This window comes from Phyllostomus discolor, chromosome 4, assembly GCF_004126475.2.
Source record: "Phyllostomus discolor isolate MPI-MPIP mPhyDis1 chromosome 4, mPhyDis1.pri.v3, whole genome shotgun sequence".
In the NCBI taxonomy this organism is placed as follows: Eukaryota; Metazoa; Chordata; class Mammalia; order Chiroptera; family Phyllostomidae; genus Phyllostomus; species Phyllostomus discolor.
In genome coordinates this window covers 138,963,201-138,982,400 of record NC_040906.2, presented here as the reverse complement: position 1 = coordinate 138,982,400, position 19,200 = coordinate 138,963,201, and the positions used below count along the sequence as shown (strand labels likewise).

The 19,200-nt window shown below is 38.8% G+C and overlaps 1 protein-coding gene across 1 annotated transcript in view; it reads right to left on the bottom strand.

Moving 5' to 3' along the window:
* Positions 1-19,200, bottom strand: part of CD109 (CD109 molecule) — a 123,290-nt gene that overhangs the window by 21,771 nt on the left and 82,319 nt on the right. The window contains exons 17-24 of the mRNA XM_028510864.2: positions 18,288-18,362; positions 17,740-17,800; positions 13,711-13,852; positions 12,706-12,823; positions 10,804-10,917; positions 9,153-9,371; positions 8,245-8,389; positions 5,923-6,099 (exon numbers count right to left, since the gene is read on the bottom strand). Of these exons, the coding sequence (XP_028366665.1) occupies positions 5,923-6,099; positions 8,245-8,389; positions 9,153-9,371; positions 10,804-10,917; positions 12,706-12,823; positions 13,711-13,852; positions 17,740-17,800; positions 18,288-18,362 (1,051 nt within the window). The remainder of the gene's footprint in view (positions 1-5,922; positions 6,100-8,244; positions 8,390-9,152; positions 9,372-10,803; positions 10,918-12,705; positions 12,824-13,710; positions 13,853-17,739; positions 17,801-18,287; positions 18,363-19,200) is intronic.

Here is a 19,200-nt window from a genome sequence, read left to right as displayed (position 1 = left end):
ATAAAACATGAGTATTAATATTTTTAAATCATAGTTAATCTGGTCTTGCCATGTCCCCAACTTTTCCCAGTGAGCCTCTCCGCAGGAAACCCCAGCTCTGTGGAGCTGATGTAAGCTACAGGGAGACATAACATTCAGAAAAACAAGACACTGCTTCATGGTGATCTTCAAGGCCCATGGTAAAAGAAATACACATTAACATTTAAACGATGATAGAATTTTGCTTAAAGAAGGGGATGTTAGTTTATAATCTTTACATTTAAAACTAAAATATCATGGCACAGTCATTAAATAGCCAACCTTTACCCAAACACTGACTACGTGTCAGGAACTGTTCAAAGCCCTCTCAGGACCCAGGTCATTCTCACAACCACCCTGTGATGTCGACGCCATTGTTATCCCTTTTTAAAGATGACAAAAGTGGAACTCACATGCAAGGTCACACAGCTGGTAGGTATTGAAACTAGGCCTTACCCAAGGCCTAGCTTTCGGCAAAACTGCTGTTTCCTATTAACTCAGAGACTTCTTTCAATGATTACTGTATGGAAAGTCCTTAGCACAGTACTTTTTACATGGCAAGCTCTCAATAAGCAATAGGTATTATTTTGTAATATAGGTGGAAGGAAAGGCTTTCCAACCAATTTTTTTTAAGTTGACAAATTTGACTACAAAAATTTTGTTTTTACCTTTTCTGGCAAAATACACTATTAACAAAGTTAAAAGATCATGAATTAGAAGAAGATTTTTGTAACATATAAGAGAAACAAATGGCTAATATTCCTAATTTAATATATAAATATTATGTATATGTACATATATTATTACAATATATTTATACATATATATGAAGAACATTTTTAAACTTAGAGAAAAAATATTTAAACCTATAGGAAAGAATGGATAAAAGAACAGACATTTCATAAAAAACAAAGAAAGATGGACCTTAATATATGAAAAATGTTCATTTTCATAATAAGCGAAATGCAAATTAAAACTAATTGAGATGCCATTCCTCATCCATCACCTTAGCAAAGATTCAAAAGCTTGACTATTCACCCCACTGGGGAGGCTATAAGGCGACCAGTACCCACCACTGCTGGAGGGAGTTCAGAACAGTAAACTCCTGTGTAGAAAAATGTCCAGGGGGGTTCAGCCCATGGCTTGTGGGCTGCATGTGGCCCAGGATGGCTATGAATGTGACCCAACACAAAATCGTAAATTTACTTAAAACATTATGAGACTTTTTTGTGTGATTACATGTCACAGTGTACTTAATGTGTGGCCCAAGACAATTCTTCTTCCAGTGTGTCCCAGAGATGCCAAAAGGTTGGACACCCCTGGGCCCCTTTGACCCAATAATCCCACTTCTAAGAATCTATCCTGAAGATACACCTCCAACAAAGCAACATGCACGTGCAAAAGATTATTCACTGAAGCATTGTTTGCAATTGCAAGCATATTAGAAATAACCTAAATGTCCCAAAATTACACACTGGTTGAGTAAGTAAACTTTAGTGCACATACACAACGCGGTATGTTGTGTATGTGCACTAAAAAGAATAAGGTCTGTTTCTCTGAACTGATGTGTAGTAATTTGCTGGAAATATTATTAAGTGAAAAGGACAAAGTCTAAAGTAGCATATGTAGATACTACCTTTTGTGTAAAAAAAAAAAAAAAAACAAGAAGACATGTGTGTATGTTAAGTTCAGCAGAGACAGGGACAGAGAACCTAGAAACTGAAGAAGTTAAGTTGCCTACAAGGGTAAGGAGAAGCGACACAACAGGCGCAGACACCCTTTGCATATGCCTTTCAGAATAAGTTTGACTTTTTAAAGGATATTAATGATTGACATATTCAAAAAGCCAAATAAGAATGAAAAAAAGTTAAATGATAGGCATTATTCATATCACCTTAGTTCACTTTAACATGTTTTAGTTTCCCTATAATGTTAAAAAAAAATGAAATCACTTCCTTTTTCAGAGCCAGCCAAGGATCGCAGAGAAGCAGAATAATTTTCTAACACTCACAAAGGAAATTAGCAAAAGAGTCCAAGGCATTCTCCCTCGATTTCCACTTCAACACTAAATCTACCAGGTAAAGTTGAACTATGAACCCAACCTGACAGAGGAGAGGAGGGGAAGGGAGGAGAGAAGAAAGCAGCGGAAAAGAAGAGAGGAGAAAAGAAAGAAGGAAAGGCTCAGGGCCCATCATCAGCACAGGCAGTGCCTCTGCGAAAGGAAGGACCAACTTCAAGAGGAAGACCATGTGCCTCCAAGCCCCGAGATCACATCAACAACTGCAGTTCCAAGTATGAGTTATGTAAAACCGGTCAGAGCGATGAGCTCATGGAGATGAGGTCAGTGCTTATGGAAATTACCCCCACGTGGCTGACCTCCAACAGTCCCCATTAATATCAACAACTAGCACCATTCTTCCACCAGGGGCAGCCAGCCCAGAGAGGGGAAAGGACTCACAGACAATCTCCCGCTGGGAGCGTATTTCTAGAGCTGGCTTAGATAAAGCTGAGAATCTAAATCACCAGCCCTGCACCCATGGCAAAATAAAGGAGAGAATTAGAACCCAAAGAGAGGAGCTCATCTGGCTGTTTGGGTGGGAGTCTCCTGTGAGGCTCCGTTCCTCGTCCAACACCAGCCATGCATCATGACAGAACCCCTTGGCTGCTTGTCCTCCAAACCATCCACTCCACGTGCAGAAAAGCACATTGTTGACTCAGCTGTAATGTTTCTCGTTAATACCACAACTCAATGTTCCAATGTAGTCACCTAAGTTGGAGACTTTTCATCACGATGAGTGAGAAAGGCAAAAGTATGGTGTTTTCCAAGTGTTTATGAGGAAGTAAGAATATAGCCTTTAAGTTCATAGTTTTATGAATAGCTCTTGAGTTAAAAAATAATAGCTCTTGAGTCAGAAAGTAATAATAGTATAATCAGAATTAACAGACACCCTGAAGATTAAAATACAGAGGAAGTCCAGAGGCTGCTGGGATAATGCCACATGAACTGTCATTTATAAAAGGCCAGAAAAGACACAGACTTACTGGGTCATGACCTTCCTTTGAAATAGCCACAAATGTAAAGTATTTAAAATTTATCATAGTAAATATGAAAGTGCTAGTCATGAAGACACGTGAGAACAGTAGCATTCCAACCCTAAGTTGATGTGGTTTACCTCAAGTGTCAAAATTGCACACGAATAAAAGTAAAATCAGCTCCCTGTTACTATATCAATCACTTTCTCTGGTTAAAAAAAAAAGTTGATAAAAATATTCTCCGTACTAAAAGATGAGTAATCCTTATCAACTCCCTTACTCTTTATGACATGAAAAGGAAAGTGAGAACTTGACCACATTTCCTTATAACACCTTCATTGCTGCCTCCAGCCATCCCTGTGATGACCAAATGTAGCACCAGACTTCTGAAACCTGCTTTTTTCCTATTTTATTTCAACAGGGAAAATATAATATGTTTTCAACTAAGCCTGGTCTGAGTCCCACATGAAAAATTGAGCTGCAGGCACTATGATTTAAATATTTGAGGAAAACAAGTGTTTTAAATCTCTAATTAGCAGATTCAGGATTTCCAGTCCTTATCAAAAACAGCTTTCCTTTTACGGTTCTATTTTTCTTTTGACAGCAAAAGACACTTCATTCAATGATGTAGCTGTTGTTTTGACCAAAAAACAATGGGTTAGGTTACAGGGCTCCTGGGCCAAGCATGATTTAAGTAAAACAATGCGCTGTTCATAAATGACATTTAAATAATATAATCATGACTCATGCCAAAGCCACTTTAATTCCTTAAAAAATAAAAACAACTACGGTATATTTAAAGGATTTTGGCAAATGTGATGGCAAAAGAAAAAACAGAATCTCTGAAATAAGACACTGATTTCATAATGAAAATCATTATACCAAGAAGTTTTTGTGCACTACGTTGAAATGTGATTCGGTCCAGCGTGGGAGATGATGTGTTTAGGGGAGCGCCACTGGACTGCCCTCCATCAGCCAGTCCGCCAGCCCAAAAGGTGGAACACGGACACCACTGGCCACGTTTCCCAGCTGATAAGAACATGCAAGGGCCTAGTGTTTATAAATAATGACCACATTGTGGAAGCACTTGAGAGACCTTCTAGGTCCAATTACCACATTGAGATGATGAACCTAAGGCCCAAAGAAGTTAATATTAGTAGTAATGTGTTCATCCATTCTGTATTTATTGAGGTACAAATATATCCACTCTGTATTCATTGAGGTGTATTCATACAGGGATACAATGGAGGAGATATTAAACATGGTCCCCACTGGCAGGGAGCTTATCTTCTAGTGCAGGAGACAGGTCATTACAATAAAAATAATTTTTAAGATAATTTGAAATAATCTTTTAAGTGTGGTAAATAAAATAAAATTAATATAAATGAGAGTTACTAAATGGGCAGGAAACACCAATCAGAAAAACACCACCTGAATGAGGAGAAGGAGCCAGCCACTAAAAGATTGGAGGCAAGAGCCTCCCAGGAGAAGAAGGACATGTTTAAAGGTCCTGAAGCTCCAGGTGTGGCCAGACAGGGACCCAAACGCCGGCAGCATCAGACAAGGTGGAAGACGGAGGCCCGTCCAGCTCGCTCAGGACCTTGTAGGATGAGGCCAAGAACCCACTGGAGATTTTGAGCAAGGAGGTGACATGATTTTGAAATTACCAAAAGTTCTCTTTTATAACATGTGGAGACTGTGAGCCTAGAAGCAGAGTCTATTTCGGAAGCCACTGGAGCAGTCCACGTGAGCCATGACGGTGCTCAAGCGGAACAGTCTGCCACGGGATGAAAACTGTGGAAGAATTTCCCACTCGTTTTCAGAGGTAGAAGGGGCAAGATTCACTTGCTGATTTAGACCCTAACTCCCTAGTTAGATGCAACTAACTAGTGTAAAATGTCTCATTTAATCTTCACAACAGTTTCATTCCTACATGCCATCCTCTTGAAAGTAGCCAAATTAAATTTTGAATACAACTTTTCAAAAGATGCAGAGTTAAATTATGACAACTTCAAATATTTTTACTCACATCCTTAAATATAATCATTATGGCAATGGGCAAAGATCTCATTTGTTTTTAGCATGGCACCCACTATTATACCAGAGAGCACTTGGAGTTCAAATCCCAGCTCTGCCACTTACTTGGTGTATGACCCTGAGCAAGTTAGTTAACTTTTCTGTGACTCAGTTTCCTCATCTGTAAAAATAGAAGGATGACACTAACACTAAGTATGAGCATTAAATGACATATTAGTCGTAAAGGTTTTAGAACACTGCCTACCATTTAGTAAGCACTCAACCAATGTTAACCATTGGTATGAGCAAGTTGCAAACACAAAGTATCTGGTGTCCACAAACAGTATCAGCTTCTCAGAAAGTCACGGTACAGTCACCACCGCTCTGGACTCTGACCTGAGGGTTGCAGGGCCTCCCCATACAAACATTTCTCTCCTAACCATCTGCTTGACATTTGGCATGCACAGAGAAGGTCCCCACCACAAGTGCTTACGGACAGACTGCCTCCTCCACCGCATAGGGAATTCCTCTGTTGCCTCAGCACTCGAAGGAACCCTGGCACTCAATGCTTAATGAATAAAAAACACTCATCCCTTTCAATTTTTTAGTAGTTTTAAATTTCAGGTCCCTTATAAAAATACAAACCCCTCCATAAATTAACCCCTTAACAAACAAACACTTTAGCAGCAATTCGTAAACAGTGAGCACACACTCCTAGCACATTCCCACACAATCACATTGCAAAGTCCCACCACCACATAGCAAAGACAGAATCTGCCTGTTTTATAAAACGGTCTAGAGTGAACTCTGCCTTAAAAAAAATTACAAATTAAAGCATGTTTCTAAAATGCTTACCTTGTCTCATAAATGAAAGGGCTTTTTCTTTTAAATTCTCTGTCAGTTGTTTCTTTTTAGTCAGGTAATCCAAAACATAAATATTTGGAGCAAAATTTATCATGTTCTGTTCACCACAGCCGTAAGGCATCCGAATCAATGAGGCTAAGCCATTGATGGAAGAACCAAGAATATCTCCTGAAAGCACAAGATATTCAACACATTCAGCAAACCCTCAACACCTGTGCCCGTTGGTGGAGAGGAGACCTCCACTGGGAACAGAAGGTATCCAGCGCTTAGGACAGAAGAGAAACTGTACATCAGGTTTTTAGGATGACTGCTCTAATAAACAGTAATATGGTGACACTGAACTTGCAGATTACATGACAAGTTAGGACATTTCTTAGCTCAGGTAAAGATATAGGCATACACCAGACAAAAAACAAGTTTAAAAAATAAATCTTGAACAAAAATGTCAGGAATTAACCATTCGCAAACCATTGTTCTTATATACGAAAGAAATGTTTTTTAAATTAGTATTCTTTGTACAAACAGAACTTCAATCTGATTTCTTACTAATATGCCACAAATACTTCAGATATAATTTTTTAAAAGATAGAAATTGCAACATTTTCAATGTGCTTTATATAGCAATAACAAAGTAGAACAAATATAAACATTTCAATGACTTTCAGAATTAAAAAGGATTAGGAATATTGTTCAAAGTTAGTAATATAAAATTAAACAAAACATGTTTGAAAGACTTCTCTACCCGCATTGTAACATCATGATTCAGGAAAGTAAATAAAAATTCAGGAATATGATGGCTGAGTTTTAATCCTGACTCCACTGAGGCTGAGCTGTATGGAGCACATTCTGTGTCATTTAGAAACTTACTCCATTCCAACTCCAAATACGTAGTGAAAAATCTGATTTTAAAAAAAGTCCAAAAAGAGAGGAAGGATTCATTCCTATGAGTAGGCTGCAGCCACTCTACCATGATGTCAAACTTTAGATGTTAACACAAAGATATACATAAAAGCAGGAATATTACCACTGCAGGTTATGTTTCTAATATTCAGAGTGAATATAAACTTAGACCATCAAAATTCAAAGAAGCAAGCTAGTATTCATACATTCTGAGCTACCAAATAGTCTCTTTAAAATAAACACTATATAAAAATAAAACTTGGATCATTCTTTATGTCAAGCTTAAAAAGTATACCTCAGAGTACTTCAATGACCCCAGACAGACTCATTCCAGCATACGGCGTGGTGGTACACATTTAAAAGTCAAGGCTACTTCCCTTTGTGTGCGTGTGTGTTCATGCATGTGTGTGTGTATGTGTGCATGGGCTGAATCCTCCCAGCATCCATAGCTGTGGGACATGCCTAGGCAGAATTTTTATTCCCCTAAATAAGTAGCTTATTTAATTCTTTTTAAGGAGTCATATCTAAGGCTCCAAAGAAAGCCCTCTATAGAGGAATCAGTTACTTGGGGTTATAATAAAAAGCATTCCACATGCAGATGAGATTGAACAAGAATACCTGAGAAGGTGTTTAAGTCCTATCACCTTGAAAACACAACAATTTAGATGTCATTAACCTAAACATTCCCTTCAAGCTTTTTTAAAGCACAACTATATAAACGGACTGTGTGGGAGCTGCGTTTAACAGCTGATCCAAAAGCCCTTTTAGGGGTGCAGAGGGGGAGACTGGGGAGGGTGCCAGGAGTCAGAGGGTATCTCCCTGCTGTAAAGGTGACTCGGGTCCTGTACGGACAACTGCCCTCAGCTGTAGTTCTCTGCTTTTAGTTATCAGAAGTACTTTTGGAACCTTTTCAAAATACACATACCCTGGCCTTGGCCCAAGAAATTCTGATTGAAGAGTGCCACAGAAGACTCCAAGACTTACCAGACTTGAGAGCCACAGAAGCCAGTTCTGCTCTTAGAAATAACCTCCCCCTGCAGCCACATTATAGGAGGGCCTCACTACTCAAAAAGTGCTCTGCAGACCAGAAGCACCAGCATCACCTGGGAGTTTGTCTGAAATGCAGAACCCCAGGCCCCAGCCCAGGCCTTCATGCCAGAATCTGCCTTTAAACAAGACCTCCAGCTGATTCATATGCACATTGAACATGGAGAAGAATTGGTTTAGGACACATATCTTTGCTAGTCTTTCTGCTATAATCCTGCTAGCCTTTCTATTTGATACCAACTAAAAACTTGTTGCGACCTCTTCTCATTCTGACCAAATCAAGTATGGTACATCTACAAATAGATGAAAATATATATCATCACATATAAATGAACCAGTAGTGATGGTGCTTTACTCCATTCTTACCAATTGCAGTGATCTGAACTCTTTCACTACCACTCACTGTATTGGGAGGAAAGGAGAAACTCAAAGTTTTCTGCATAGTCTGTAGCTTGTTGTCGGTCAAGTCCAATAAGATGGATTGTGAATATAATTTTTCTATTCCTTCAGCCTGTCGACACAAAAGCAACACAATTAATGTGGTCCCCCCTCCTCTGTTTACAGAGCACTGTGTGCAGACAATAGAACTAACATCCGGCCCATTGTGTCTATAGTGTGTGTGCGGTGAGGGAAGCACCTACCATTCCTTGACTCTTGCTTCAAACCTGTTAATAAGTGTTTACCCTCTAGTTAAATTAGACAAACCATTTCATGAAATGGCAATGGGAATGACAAAAGGGAAAATGAAAAGATGATGAGAAAAACTCTCTGAGGCAGGTTCCATCATTAACCAGAGAGATTAAATACCTTGCCCAAAGTCACATTTGACAGAGCTGGAATTTGAACTCAGGACTGCCTCCCCACAGGGCACAAGTGCTTATTATGCACTATGCCGAGTTATCTTTTTGTGCACAGTGTTCTCTAAAAAAAATCTGCAAAATGTCTTCTATCTGTGCTGAGGAATTACAAAATCAAAATCTACATGCCAACTTAACATGATTTAATAGGACCCCAAAGGAACATGATTTGTAAATATAACTGACTGCAAAAGAGACTCGCTTTACAGTCACACTATAAATGTAAAGAGGAAATTGGCAGCTATTTCCAAAATGTAATACACTTTTACATACAGATGAGAAAACAATTAGGCATTACCAGAAGGGTGGGGGCGATGACCCACTAGGCCTCGCCAACAAATCGAACTAAAAAAAAATCTTCTGTTTCTTTTCATTTACATGTTTCCAATTTGTTTATTGGAGACTCCAAATATTTACCTTCACTAACACCCTCTGGGTAACAGCATCAGAAGCAGCAGGTGAAAACGCCGCGACTGTGATAGGAATTTCCCCCACATGTGTTGGTTTGACCGGGAAAAGAACAGTTGCACCATCCTCACTGGGAACGACAACGGTCTGCTGGTGCCCTGTGGCATTTATTTCATTCGAAGCCATTAGAATATCAAATTTGTCACTTTTTTCAAGGACCACCTTGACCTGGAAGGAAAAGTTATCATCAGAGGTCTTGTATAATAAATGCTCTGGTGTAAAGTGCTAACTTTATCACTACCTTCAGTCCTGTTAATCTGTGAGGCCCAAGACCAGAGAAAGATGAGATAGATTCAGCCAAAGAGAGGGCAAAAGGGTATCAGGACATTTTCATCTCTTTCCTGTGCTTCCTTAGTCCACTTCTAAATTCCACTCCAACTAACATCAAATGCTCTTACTATCCAAAGCCTTTGAGTGGTTAAGGAGGTGCTCAGAAAGGTTATTTCATGTCATCATGTTGCCACCAACTGATTTAACTGTCATTCGGAGACACTGGTCTTATTAGAAAAACCTGGGACAAAAGGGAGACACGTTATGACATCACTAAGAGTCTCTGCTAAAATTACTCCAAGGAAAGTGGGACTCAGACATTTGTCCCGAAGTGTACATCAGTTGTAAACTTTTATAAAGTGTTGCCAGTCTTATTAAGAACAGCATGTCCCTAGGCCTTACATCTCATTAATTGTTTTCCCATTTATTTTCTAGTCTGTTTCTCAAATTATTTTCTGTAGAGACAGTAATTATTATTCCCACTTACAGATGAAGAAACTACAAGTTCTTTACCAGGAGTGGTAGAAAAGGCACTCCCTCTGACTCCAGAGCTTTTGCCCTTCACACTGTACCATGTTGACTAGATTAAAAACTAAAATTTTAAAGGAAGAACCAATTTATTAATGGACACAGTCCTTTAAGAAAGTATAGCATTTTCTTGTAGTAATTAACCTAATAGGGTTAATTACAGCTCCCTACTTACCCTGGGGCGGTGGGGAGGAGGGCAGAGGTGGGAATCAACCATTTAGTAACACTGTTAGGAACACAACCCGAACAGTGAGCTGAACCCTGCCTTCCAGGGAGCTGACTGACTAAGGAGGCACAGGCACACGACTCAAAAAACAAAGCCTTAAAGATAGAATGCACTGAATAAACACAGGGACAATAAACATAACAGAATGGGTGAGAAAAGGCATCTTACTTTCAAGCCAGATCTTGAATGAAATACATTTCTTGCCAACTACAGTGGGCACAGAATGACAGTGATAAGTGGCAACACATTCTAGATGTGAGTAAGACTAGGAAAAAACTGCAGCAGGCAGGAGAGAGAAAGACCCGCCTCAGAGACAACACAAAAGTTATGTGACTTAAGTGAGGAAACTGTGCTGGAGAGGACGGAGGGGAGAGAGAGAGAATGCTTAGATGTGAGAATAACACCCTTAGACGTTAATAGACGTTAATAAGCATTAAAAAAATCACTGCCAAAGTCTGTTTATGTCCATTTCTCTAGAATGTACCCAGAACCCACACACTATCCAGCCCAGTCCCTGCACGTTTTCTCCATTTTTCCCTGAAGTATAAGTGATCAACCAAACCTTTCATATATTACCTCAGTGGCGTCTTTCAAATAATTGAATATGGTTACTTCCAAAGCAAATTCTTCACCTCTGATCACAGAGTAGGGAAGATTCAAAAAAATGAAAAATGGCTGAAAGGCTTGTAGCTGAAAAAAATGTAATGAATACATGTTTTATTCGAATCAAAATGCTTCATATTTTATATGATTAAAAGAAAATCTCACAAAACCTATGAAACTTATAACTTCACATAGAAATGTCCACTTGCCTATCAACACACAGCAAACATAGTAACTTACTGCAAATGCATATGGTAAACTGATTTGATTTACATTAGTCAACATTACCTTTTATCAAGGGCCTACTCAGAACCAGGTAGTTTACACAAATTATTTCATCTAACCATCACAACCTTGAGGCAGGTGTTATGCTCGTATTTTACAGAAATGAAATCTGAAGCTGAGAGGCCCCTGTACCTAGTATGAGGCAACACTGTCAGTAAGTGGAGGGGACAGAACTGGGTCCCAGTGTGTCTGACAACAATGCCAAGTTCCTCTTCTACTGCGTTGTACTGACACCGCCCATCTGCTTCAAAAGCAGCTAGCCAAATCAAAGAGCCCCTGTGTTAGACTCATGGGCAAAGTCTAAATGATGTTCTGCCTGCTGTCTTTCACACACGCAGACACACGGACTTCCTCGTGAGCGACTCAACTCTGACACTGTTGACCATGACCTACAGGGGAAGCAGAACCCCTCCCCTGCCTCTGAAGATAAAGCTTGATCCCTGTAAGCCGGTGGTGCTCACCAGCAGCAGAAATCATCTCTGGAGGTTCGTCTGTACATTTGTGGAAGGGTCTTAGATCCCCACAGTGTTTGAAGGGTGCCATTGGCACTCAGCGGGTGAAAGTCTGCAATGCTCAGGGCAGTCCCAGACTACAGGGAAGCGGTCCATATCCCTCATGAGTCTTGACGGTCTCTTCAGACATTTGTGTACCATAGATAAAGTACCTGCTTATGATAATCTGAGCTTACAGCATAAGTCCAATGTACAGGTAAACCCAAAGCATTTTTTAATACACACTTGATTTTCATGAATGCAACTATTTTGTTAATCAAAAGAAGACTGTGCTTGGTTTTTTTTTGTAACTTTACTTAAATTTTTTCAGTTTCAGAAATTTGCATCACTGCAGGCAGCACCACTCAACGGTTTTGCATTGCTGAAATAATACAAGTGTGTCAAAGTGCGTTTCTGTACATGGTGTAAATATTTAAATATATTACTCTGTCTTCTAGTGCAGTTAGTTGTGCTGGGTCATTTATATCCTGAAATATAATTATTTTATATTTACTGTCCTTTTATTCCTGCTTAATATTTCACTTTGGGCATCATATTGACTTTTAACTGAATATGTGGATATATTATATATTCTATGAATTTCATTTTGATTGGTAAAGGAATAAAACAAAATATCTGTTATAAAAGCAGGGCTTCAGGCACAACAGAGGTGGGAGCTACTAGTCTAAGACCAATGATAGTTGTCATGTTCCTCTTGCCAGCAACTGGGTTAGGAAGTAAACCAGGTGATGTGATTAGACCATGAGATGCAAAGGAGTGTCTGCTAGCAGACATCTTGACAAGTTATGTTTGATCTTGAAAGAGGGACACATGGAAATACTTTCTATCTTCTGACCTTTGGAAGCGGTGGGACTTGATCAATAATAAACTTTCTATCCAAATCTTAATATGGATCTAGCACATTTAGCTGCTCTATACAGCTCACGTTGTAAAATATAAAAAAGATGAAAAGCAAAAAGGAAAAACCTAGGAATCTCAAAACCATGATCAACATCATAAGTAATTACAATCTGTGGAGTTGACACTTTCTTCACTTTATGAAATGGTAACATTTGTAAGCAGCACTTTAATACACTACCTCCACTGGAGTAGTTGTTAGTCCAAGACCTAAATCCTCAGAGATCACAAAAGCAGTAGCCACCCAAGAAGTGATAGAATCAGGTACAGTAACTTCAAATTCTTCGTAAGTCTTAGAACTGAAGTCAAGATAAACATAAAAATCACAAAACCAAGAATTGACACATTTCAAAATAAGTCAACATAACCTAAACCATTTTTTGAAAGACTATTAATTTTATAAATCATTTACATATCAATTTTTTAAATTTATGCATAAAACAGCAAGAAATAGGTCATAATAAGGTCATCATGATCCATACTAAAAGCTTTATAGTGTTCTTTGCATATTAAAAATGAAAATTATTTTCATAACTTTGGATATAAAATAAATATATTTTTCAAATAACTCTTAATTTTGTTTCTCATTTTGCATAGAAGTTTCCTTCTGTATCCAAACCAATGCTATTATTTGTTGGGAATTTTTTAGGTTTGACCTGCATCTTATCCCAAGTTTCCACAAATGGCTGACTTTTTATAAAATATATGTACATTTCATGACTTACTTCCTTAGTCATTGAGCAGGTAGCACTGGGCTTGTCAGCAAGTGGACTTCCTTATACCTCTCACAGCCCTCTTCCCTGTGGCTCAGAGGGGTGGATGTTTCAGGAGGAGCCACAAGGTAGAGGGAACAACCGTAAGTGCTCCCCACCCCAAGGCAGTGAATACACTCTCAGCAATTTTTCTCCAATAAGAACCAAGAAACCTCAAGAAAGTTAAAATCACCCTTCACTAGAAAAAAAGCCTATCTTCTCCTTAATGATACTCTCATTGCCACAATTTGCAGGTGACTTTAATAAATACTATATTTAGATACAATAAACATCATTTTGAAATAAAAACCTCTAGGTCTATTTAGTTCTTAATCACACTGTGTTTGTATTGAACCATTAGAAAGAGGACAAAACTTCTTTAAAACTAACACTACACAAAACATATATGGACAATAAACTTTATACATTTTTACCCCATGTTGGTGTCCAGCCAAATCCAAGTCTCTGGAAAATTCTTTCTGACACGTGGATTGCCAACGGAAGAAAAATCATATGAGTTTACCAAGTATCTGTCATTTTCCTCCAAGTAGTCCTCAGCAAGCACTACACTGTCATCTAAAGATAAACATCGACAACTGTTAGGGGAAAGTCACCGGAGAGAATGATTATAAACGATCCACACAATCACAGTACCTCCCAGCTGAATGGGACTTCTGAATTCATCTTGTCTAATCCTTTCATTTTGCAGATGAGAAATATGAGAAATTAAGTGACCAACTCAAGGCCACATGGCCAGTAACAGCTGAGAGAGAGCTGGGAAAAAAGTCTCCTGCCCCTATGGCCAATATCTGAAAAACTACTTAACAGTTCAGTTGCCAAAACATCAGTTAAATCACATTTTTAAAGCTACCTTCAATTTCGCAGTTCTCCTTTTTTAACTTTCTAATGCCGATTGCCATTGGCTACAGTAGCTTTAAGATGCTACTAGCTTCATTCTTACTAAAAAGCCATATGGCCATACAGACTCAGGATCACCTAGCGGCATGTCTGCAACTCATCTATGTCTAAAATTATTTCAAAATAAAATATAAAAATAACACTATAGCAGATACCAAGGATACAGAGATGAATGCAATGAGTTCCCCTCGCAGGCTATGCAGGACGCAAATAAAAAACTGCAGCAAACATGGTAAGAGCGATAGCAGACAGATGTAAAATGCCTATTATACAGAGAAGGGTTGATTTTACATAGAATCTGAATGATGAAAAGAGTAGGGCGAGGTGGGGGACATTTCATTGCTACAGCCATTCCATTTTCCTTAAGTCTCCAGACTAAATGTATCCCATACAGGGGGGTAAAAAATTAAGCTAAGTACAAAGGCACATGCAGAGTATGAATATTTAAAGCAGCAAACAATGCGAGGAAAAATAATGGTTGGGTCCAGATCTTAAAATATCAAATATCCCTTGCTGAAGGGTGTGGATGTCATCCTTTAAGCCACAGGTGGCAAACACAAGGCCCACGGGCCGAATCCGGCCTTCCACCTTGTTTTATCCAGCCCAGCACCTTGTTTCTACCCAGCGGCAGCACCAAGCTCATTGCCCCTATTTAAGGAGTAGTTACATTTATACAGTCCTGAAATTACATTTGGCCCTTTGAAGGCAACCACGAGGTTGATGTGGCCCCTGGTGAAAATGAGTTTGACACCCCTGCTTTAAGCAATGATGACCTATTGAAGGTTTTTTAATAAATAAACATCCTCCAACCCATGTTTTTTATGCACTATCTCTGGCCTCAGACCAAACAGTAGTTTAGAGCTGGGGGAATGGAGGAGACAAAGCTGTTAGTTAGGAAGCTACAGCAATGCTCAGGGAGAAGCTGATAAGGCCCTGAAACTGAAGAGAGGAAAGGAAGGATAGTCTTGGGAGATAATTCCGCTCTATCTTTTGGCTGGATGGCCTCTGTGTGTGCCCATGCCATGCTGCACTTCCCCCACCAGCACGCTCTTCCAACTGGGCTGCTTTGCCCCACGAGCCCAAGCTGGAAGCTCTACTGCCTCAGATATGCTAAGCAAACAATTAATATCACTGCCATCTTTTGAATAATGAATAAACAAACTGGATCTGAGGGATAATATAATAGGTAATTGCAGACTATAAGTGCCAAACACATGTTAAGCATTTCTATGCTTTTGAGTGTAACCTCACAACACCCTGTAATACATGTAATAGTATTAGTCCTATACTTCAGGGAAAACTGAGGCTTAGAGAAGTTAATTGACTTCCTCAGTCATGAAGCCAGAATTCAAAGCCAGGAGTACTCAATGGCAAATTCCTTTCTTAACCACATAGGACAGAAAAAGAGGATAAGTTCTGAGTTTTGATTTTGACATCTAGGTAAATAACAATTTCATTAACAGAGATATGAAATCATATCAATTCAAGGAATCATATATCAATCAAAATATATTAAGGAAGAGTGAAGTTGTAAGAAGAGACAAGACCAAAAACTTGTGTTTGTGACATACTGAATTTTAGGCATTTGCAGAACATCACAGCACAGAAACAGAGGGGAGAGACAGTCACGGGGTTCCGGAGCTCTGCAACAGGGAAGATGTCATGGAAGGATGGAGGAACAGGGACAGTCCTACCAAACTGATTGACCATGTGGTCCATGCCAGGTATTGAAGGAAAATGGAGGTAAAAAAGCCAAAAACCCAGAAAAATCAGAAGTCAAGACCAAAGAAGATGTTTCACAGATTTTTAGGGGAGTGAGGGAATACACAAAGTAGGAGGAGAGGTATTTGAAATGTTAGGAACAGAGCAGTGCTCAGGTGATGACATGCCCTTGAGTGACTACTGTTCACTACCACAGTGGTGATCACGGGACAGCATGCATTAGCTGGATCAACCACAAGGACATTCAAATCCCCCAGATGACAACAGAGTAAGATTTTAAGTCAATACATAGAGAGCATCAACACATAGAGAGGAAAGAGGAAAGTAGATGACCTGAACTTTGATTAAAGGAGTTATAATTAAAATTTCTGAGCTACAAATAAGAGGCTCTTACCTGAGTAGCCACCAAAATACTCTATGTAGCTACTGACCCTGATTGGCTGGCCAGGGACAGGGTGCACATAAATAAATGTTTCACTTGAGAAGGCTTCTGGGATATAATATGCTTGTAAGAGTATCCGGTTTCTTTTGTCAGAGTGAAAAGGTAGAAGAAAGTTCTCAGAAAAGCTGAAGGATACAGTAGGTATTACTAACAATAGAGTGAGTAGTGCAGTGGGCATCGGGGGCTACAAAGTACAGACGAACAAAGATGGGTGGAAGCCAAGACTGACAAAGAGAATGAAAACAGGTAGGCTGCGCAGAAGGTTGGCTAGGATAGATAATTACATGAAGAAAGGTAAACGTGCTATAGGTCTTTACTACACAGAGATCACAGTGACTCCATAAAATCTTTAAGACTACAAATTAATCCTGGCGGGGTGGCTCAGTTAGCTGAAGCGTCATCCTGTGCACCAAGGGGTTTCGGGTTCCATCCCCAGTCAGGGGCACCTGATTGATATTTCTCTCACAATGATGTCTCTCTCTCTCTCCCCCATCCCCCTCTCAAATCAGTAAAAGTGTCCTCAGGTGAGGATTTTAAAAAAGACTATAAAATTATCCTTTTAACTTCAGGGCAGACGTTCAGGTATGTGGCAAGAACCAACACAGTGCCAAACAACTTAGCGTGGAGAAACTGAGAACTCCTGAAAGAAATAGGGAATTTGGGGACCCAAACTGAGATAGTTCTGAAGCATTTCAAGATGACATTAGTATAACTTTACCTGAAAGAAAAAAGGAAAAACTTCTAGAATTATCTATTCTCATTTGCACATTTTCATAGTCAAAACATTTTATGACTTCCTCTTAAAAATACACTTATTATTAGCTGAGTGGCTGACTGTATTTAGCGCTCCAGGAACTAGGACGTGCAGATGGGACCCTGCTGGGAAGAACTCAAGGCAAGGCAATCAGTGTGTGTGCGTGTCTGTCTCTGTGCACATCGACATGTTTTACAGCATCTGGGCTCTGTTCTAGGTGAACATCAAAAAGCTGGAGAACAAAAATGTTTCAAAAACACGTTGCTCCTTTTATCTAATTCCAAAATAACCTCACAGTTCACAATACAAATTGGAAGCACAGAATCTTCCAGTATGGACAATCTTCCAGTATATCCAAAAACATAACCACCTCAAAGGATTACAGAGAACAAATGGAAAGCATTCACTGCAAAGATCTAGACAGAAGCCCAATGGAACATTCCGTGTCATGGCCCAGGTATAATTCCAAGGACATTAAACTCCAAGCCTTTTAGGCTAGGAGAACAGAAAATAAATATCACAATACCCACGTTCAACCAGAAAATACTCACACCTATGTAAGTAACTTTAAATGCCTGAGAGGAAACACATAAAGACTTTAAAAGCATACGACCAGGTTTTACTTACACACACCGTCGATGTAATCCTGTGTAAGTCTTGCATCTGTCAAGACCCAGAGGCCACATTCCTAGAAAGAATAATTAAAATTTTCTCTTAAAAATTTAATGCTCTCTAAGGTGTCACAGCAGTTTCCCATGCTTCCAACTCACTCTTGCTCATTTGTTTTTATGCAAAATATTAAAGTCCTTTTTTTACTCTTGCCCACTTTTGAGTGTTTAGGTATGTACATGAGTATGCATTCTCTCTCTCTCTCCCTCCCTCTCTCTCTCTCAGACACTGATACACACACACATGTGTAACAAGCCAAGGAAAGTGATATAACAGCAATAATGACAATTCCATTAATTTCTCAATTGTGAATTTTTCCATTTGCTTTTAAAATTGGAAGGATGATTATCTTTCCATTTTAAATCACACTTGTATAGCACTCTGCACTTCAGCAATACATTTAATAAAAGGTTTACATTTCATAATTCATATCATGAATTCTGAAAGTGTTTGCAACAGTAAAAGATATTAATATCTTTTCAAATTACATAGTAAACACAACATACCTGAAAGACTGCAAAAGAATTCACAAACATGCCTAAGTAATATCCTGTGTTATAAAGTTCCAACTCTTGAACCACCTAAGCAGAAGATAAAGCATATGAAATGGATACATTCATACCAACCTGTTCCTTCCTCTGAAACATTTCTTACATGTAAGTTAGATAATACACAGCCCACATACTTATCAAATTTGAAAATGACACAAATAGAGAAATTTGTGAGTGTTTTGTTCATGATTTAATCAGCCAAAATTATATTTCTTTTTAAACTTATTTTTACTCTGTTCAGCAATGGAGAGTTCTTAGGAAGTATGGGCTTGAGTTTTGCCCAGGAGGAATTTAAATGTCACTGGTTGACAAAACCAACACACAGAGGTCAGCATTAAAAATGACCAATACTTTTGGCAGAGATAAATGAGCTAAATTCAATGGCTGAAATAAGTTCTGCAAAGTATCAGTAAAATGTTTTAAAATAACACAAAGAGAAAATCCACAAAAGATGAAATGCAAATTATTAATAAGCAGAAAAAATATTCAACCTCATTGATAATTAAAGCAATGCAAATTATAATATCCATGAGATAGTATTTTTCAATGAGATATTTGTATGTATCACATTAGCAATGTTATTTTTTAAGAGAAGAGCTCTTTGCTAGCAAGAATAAGTACAATTGGCAGTTCCTAAAAAAGTTAAACACAGAGTTACAATATGGCCAGCAATTCCACTCCTATACATATAACCAAAAAAAAACCCCTGAAAATATAGACTCAAAGAGATACTTGTATGCCAATGTTCAATGCAGCATTAGTCACAATAGCCAAAAGGTAGAAATAGGTTAAGCATCTACCAACAGAAGAATGGATGAACAAGATGTGGTTTATACATATGATGGAATATTACTCAGCCATAAAAAGA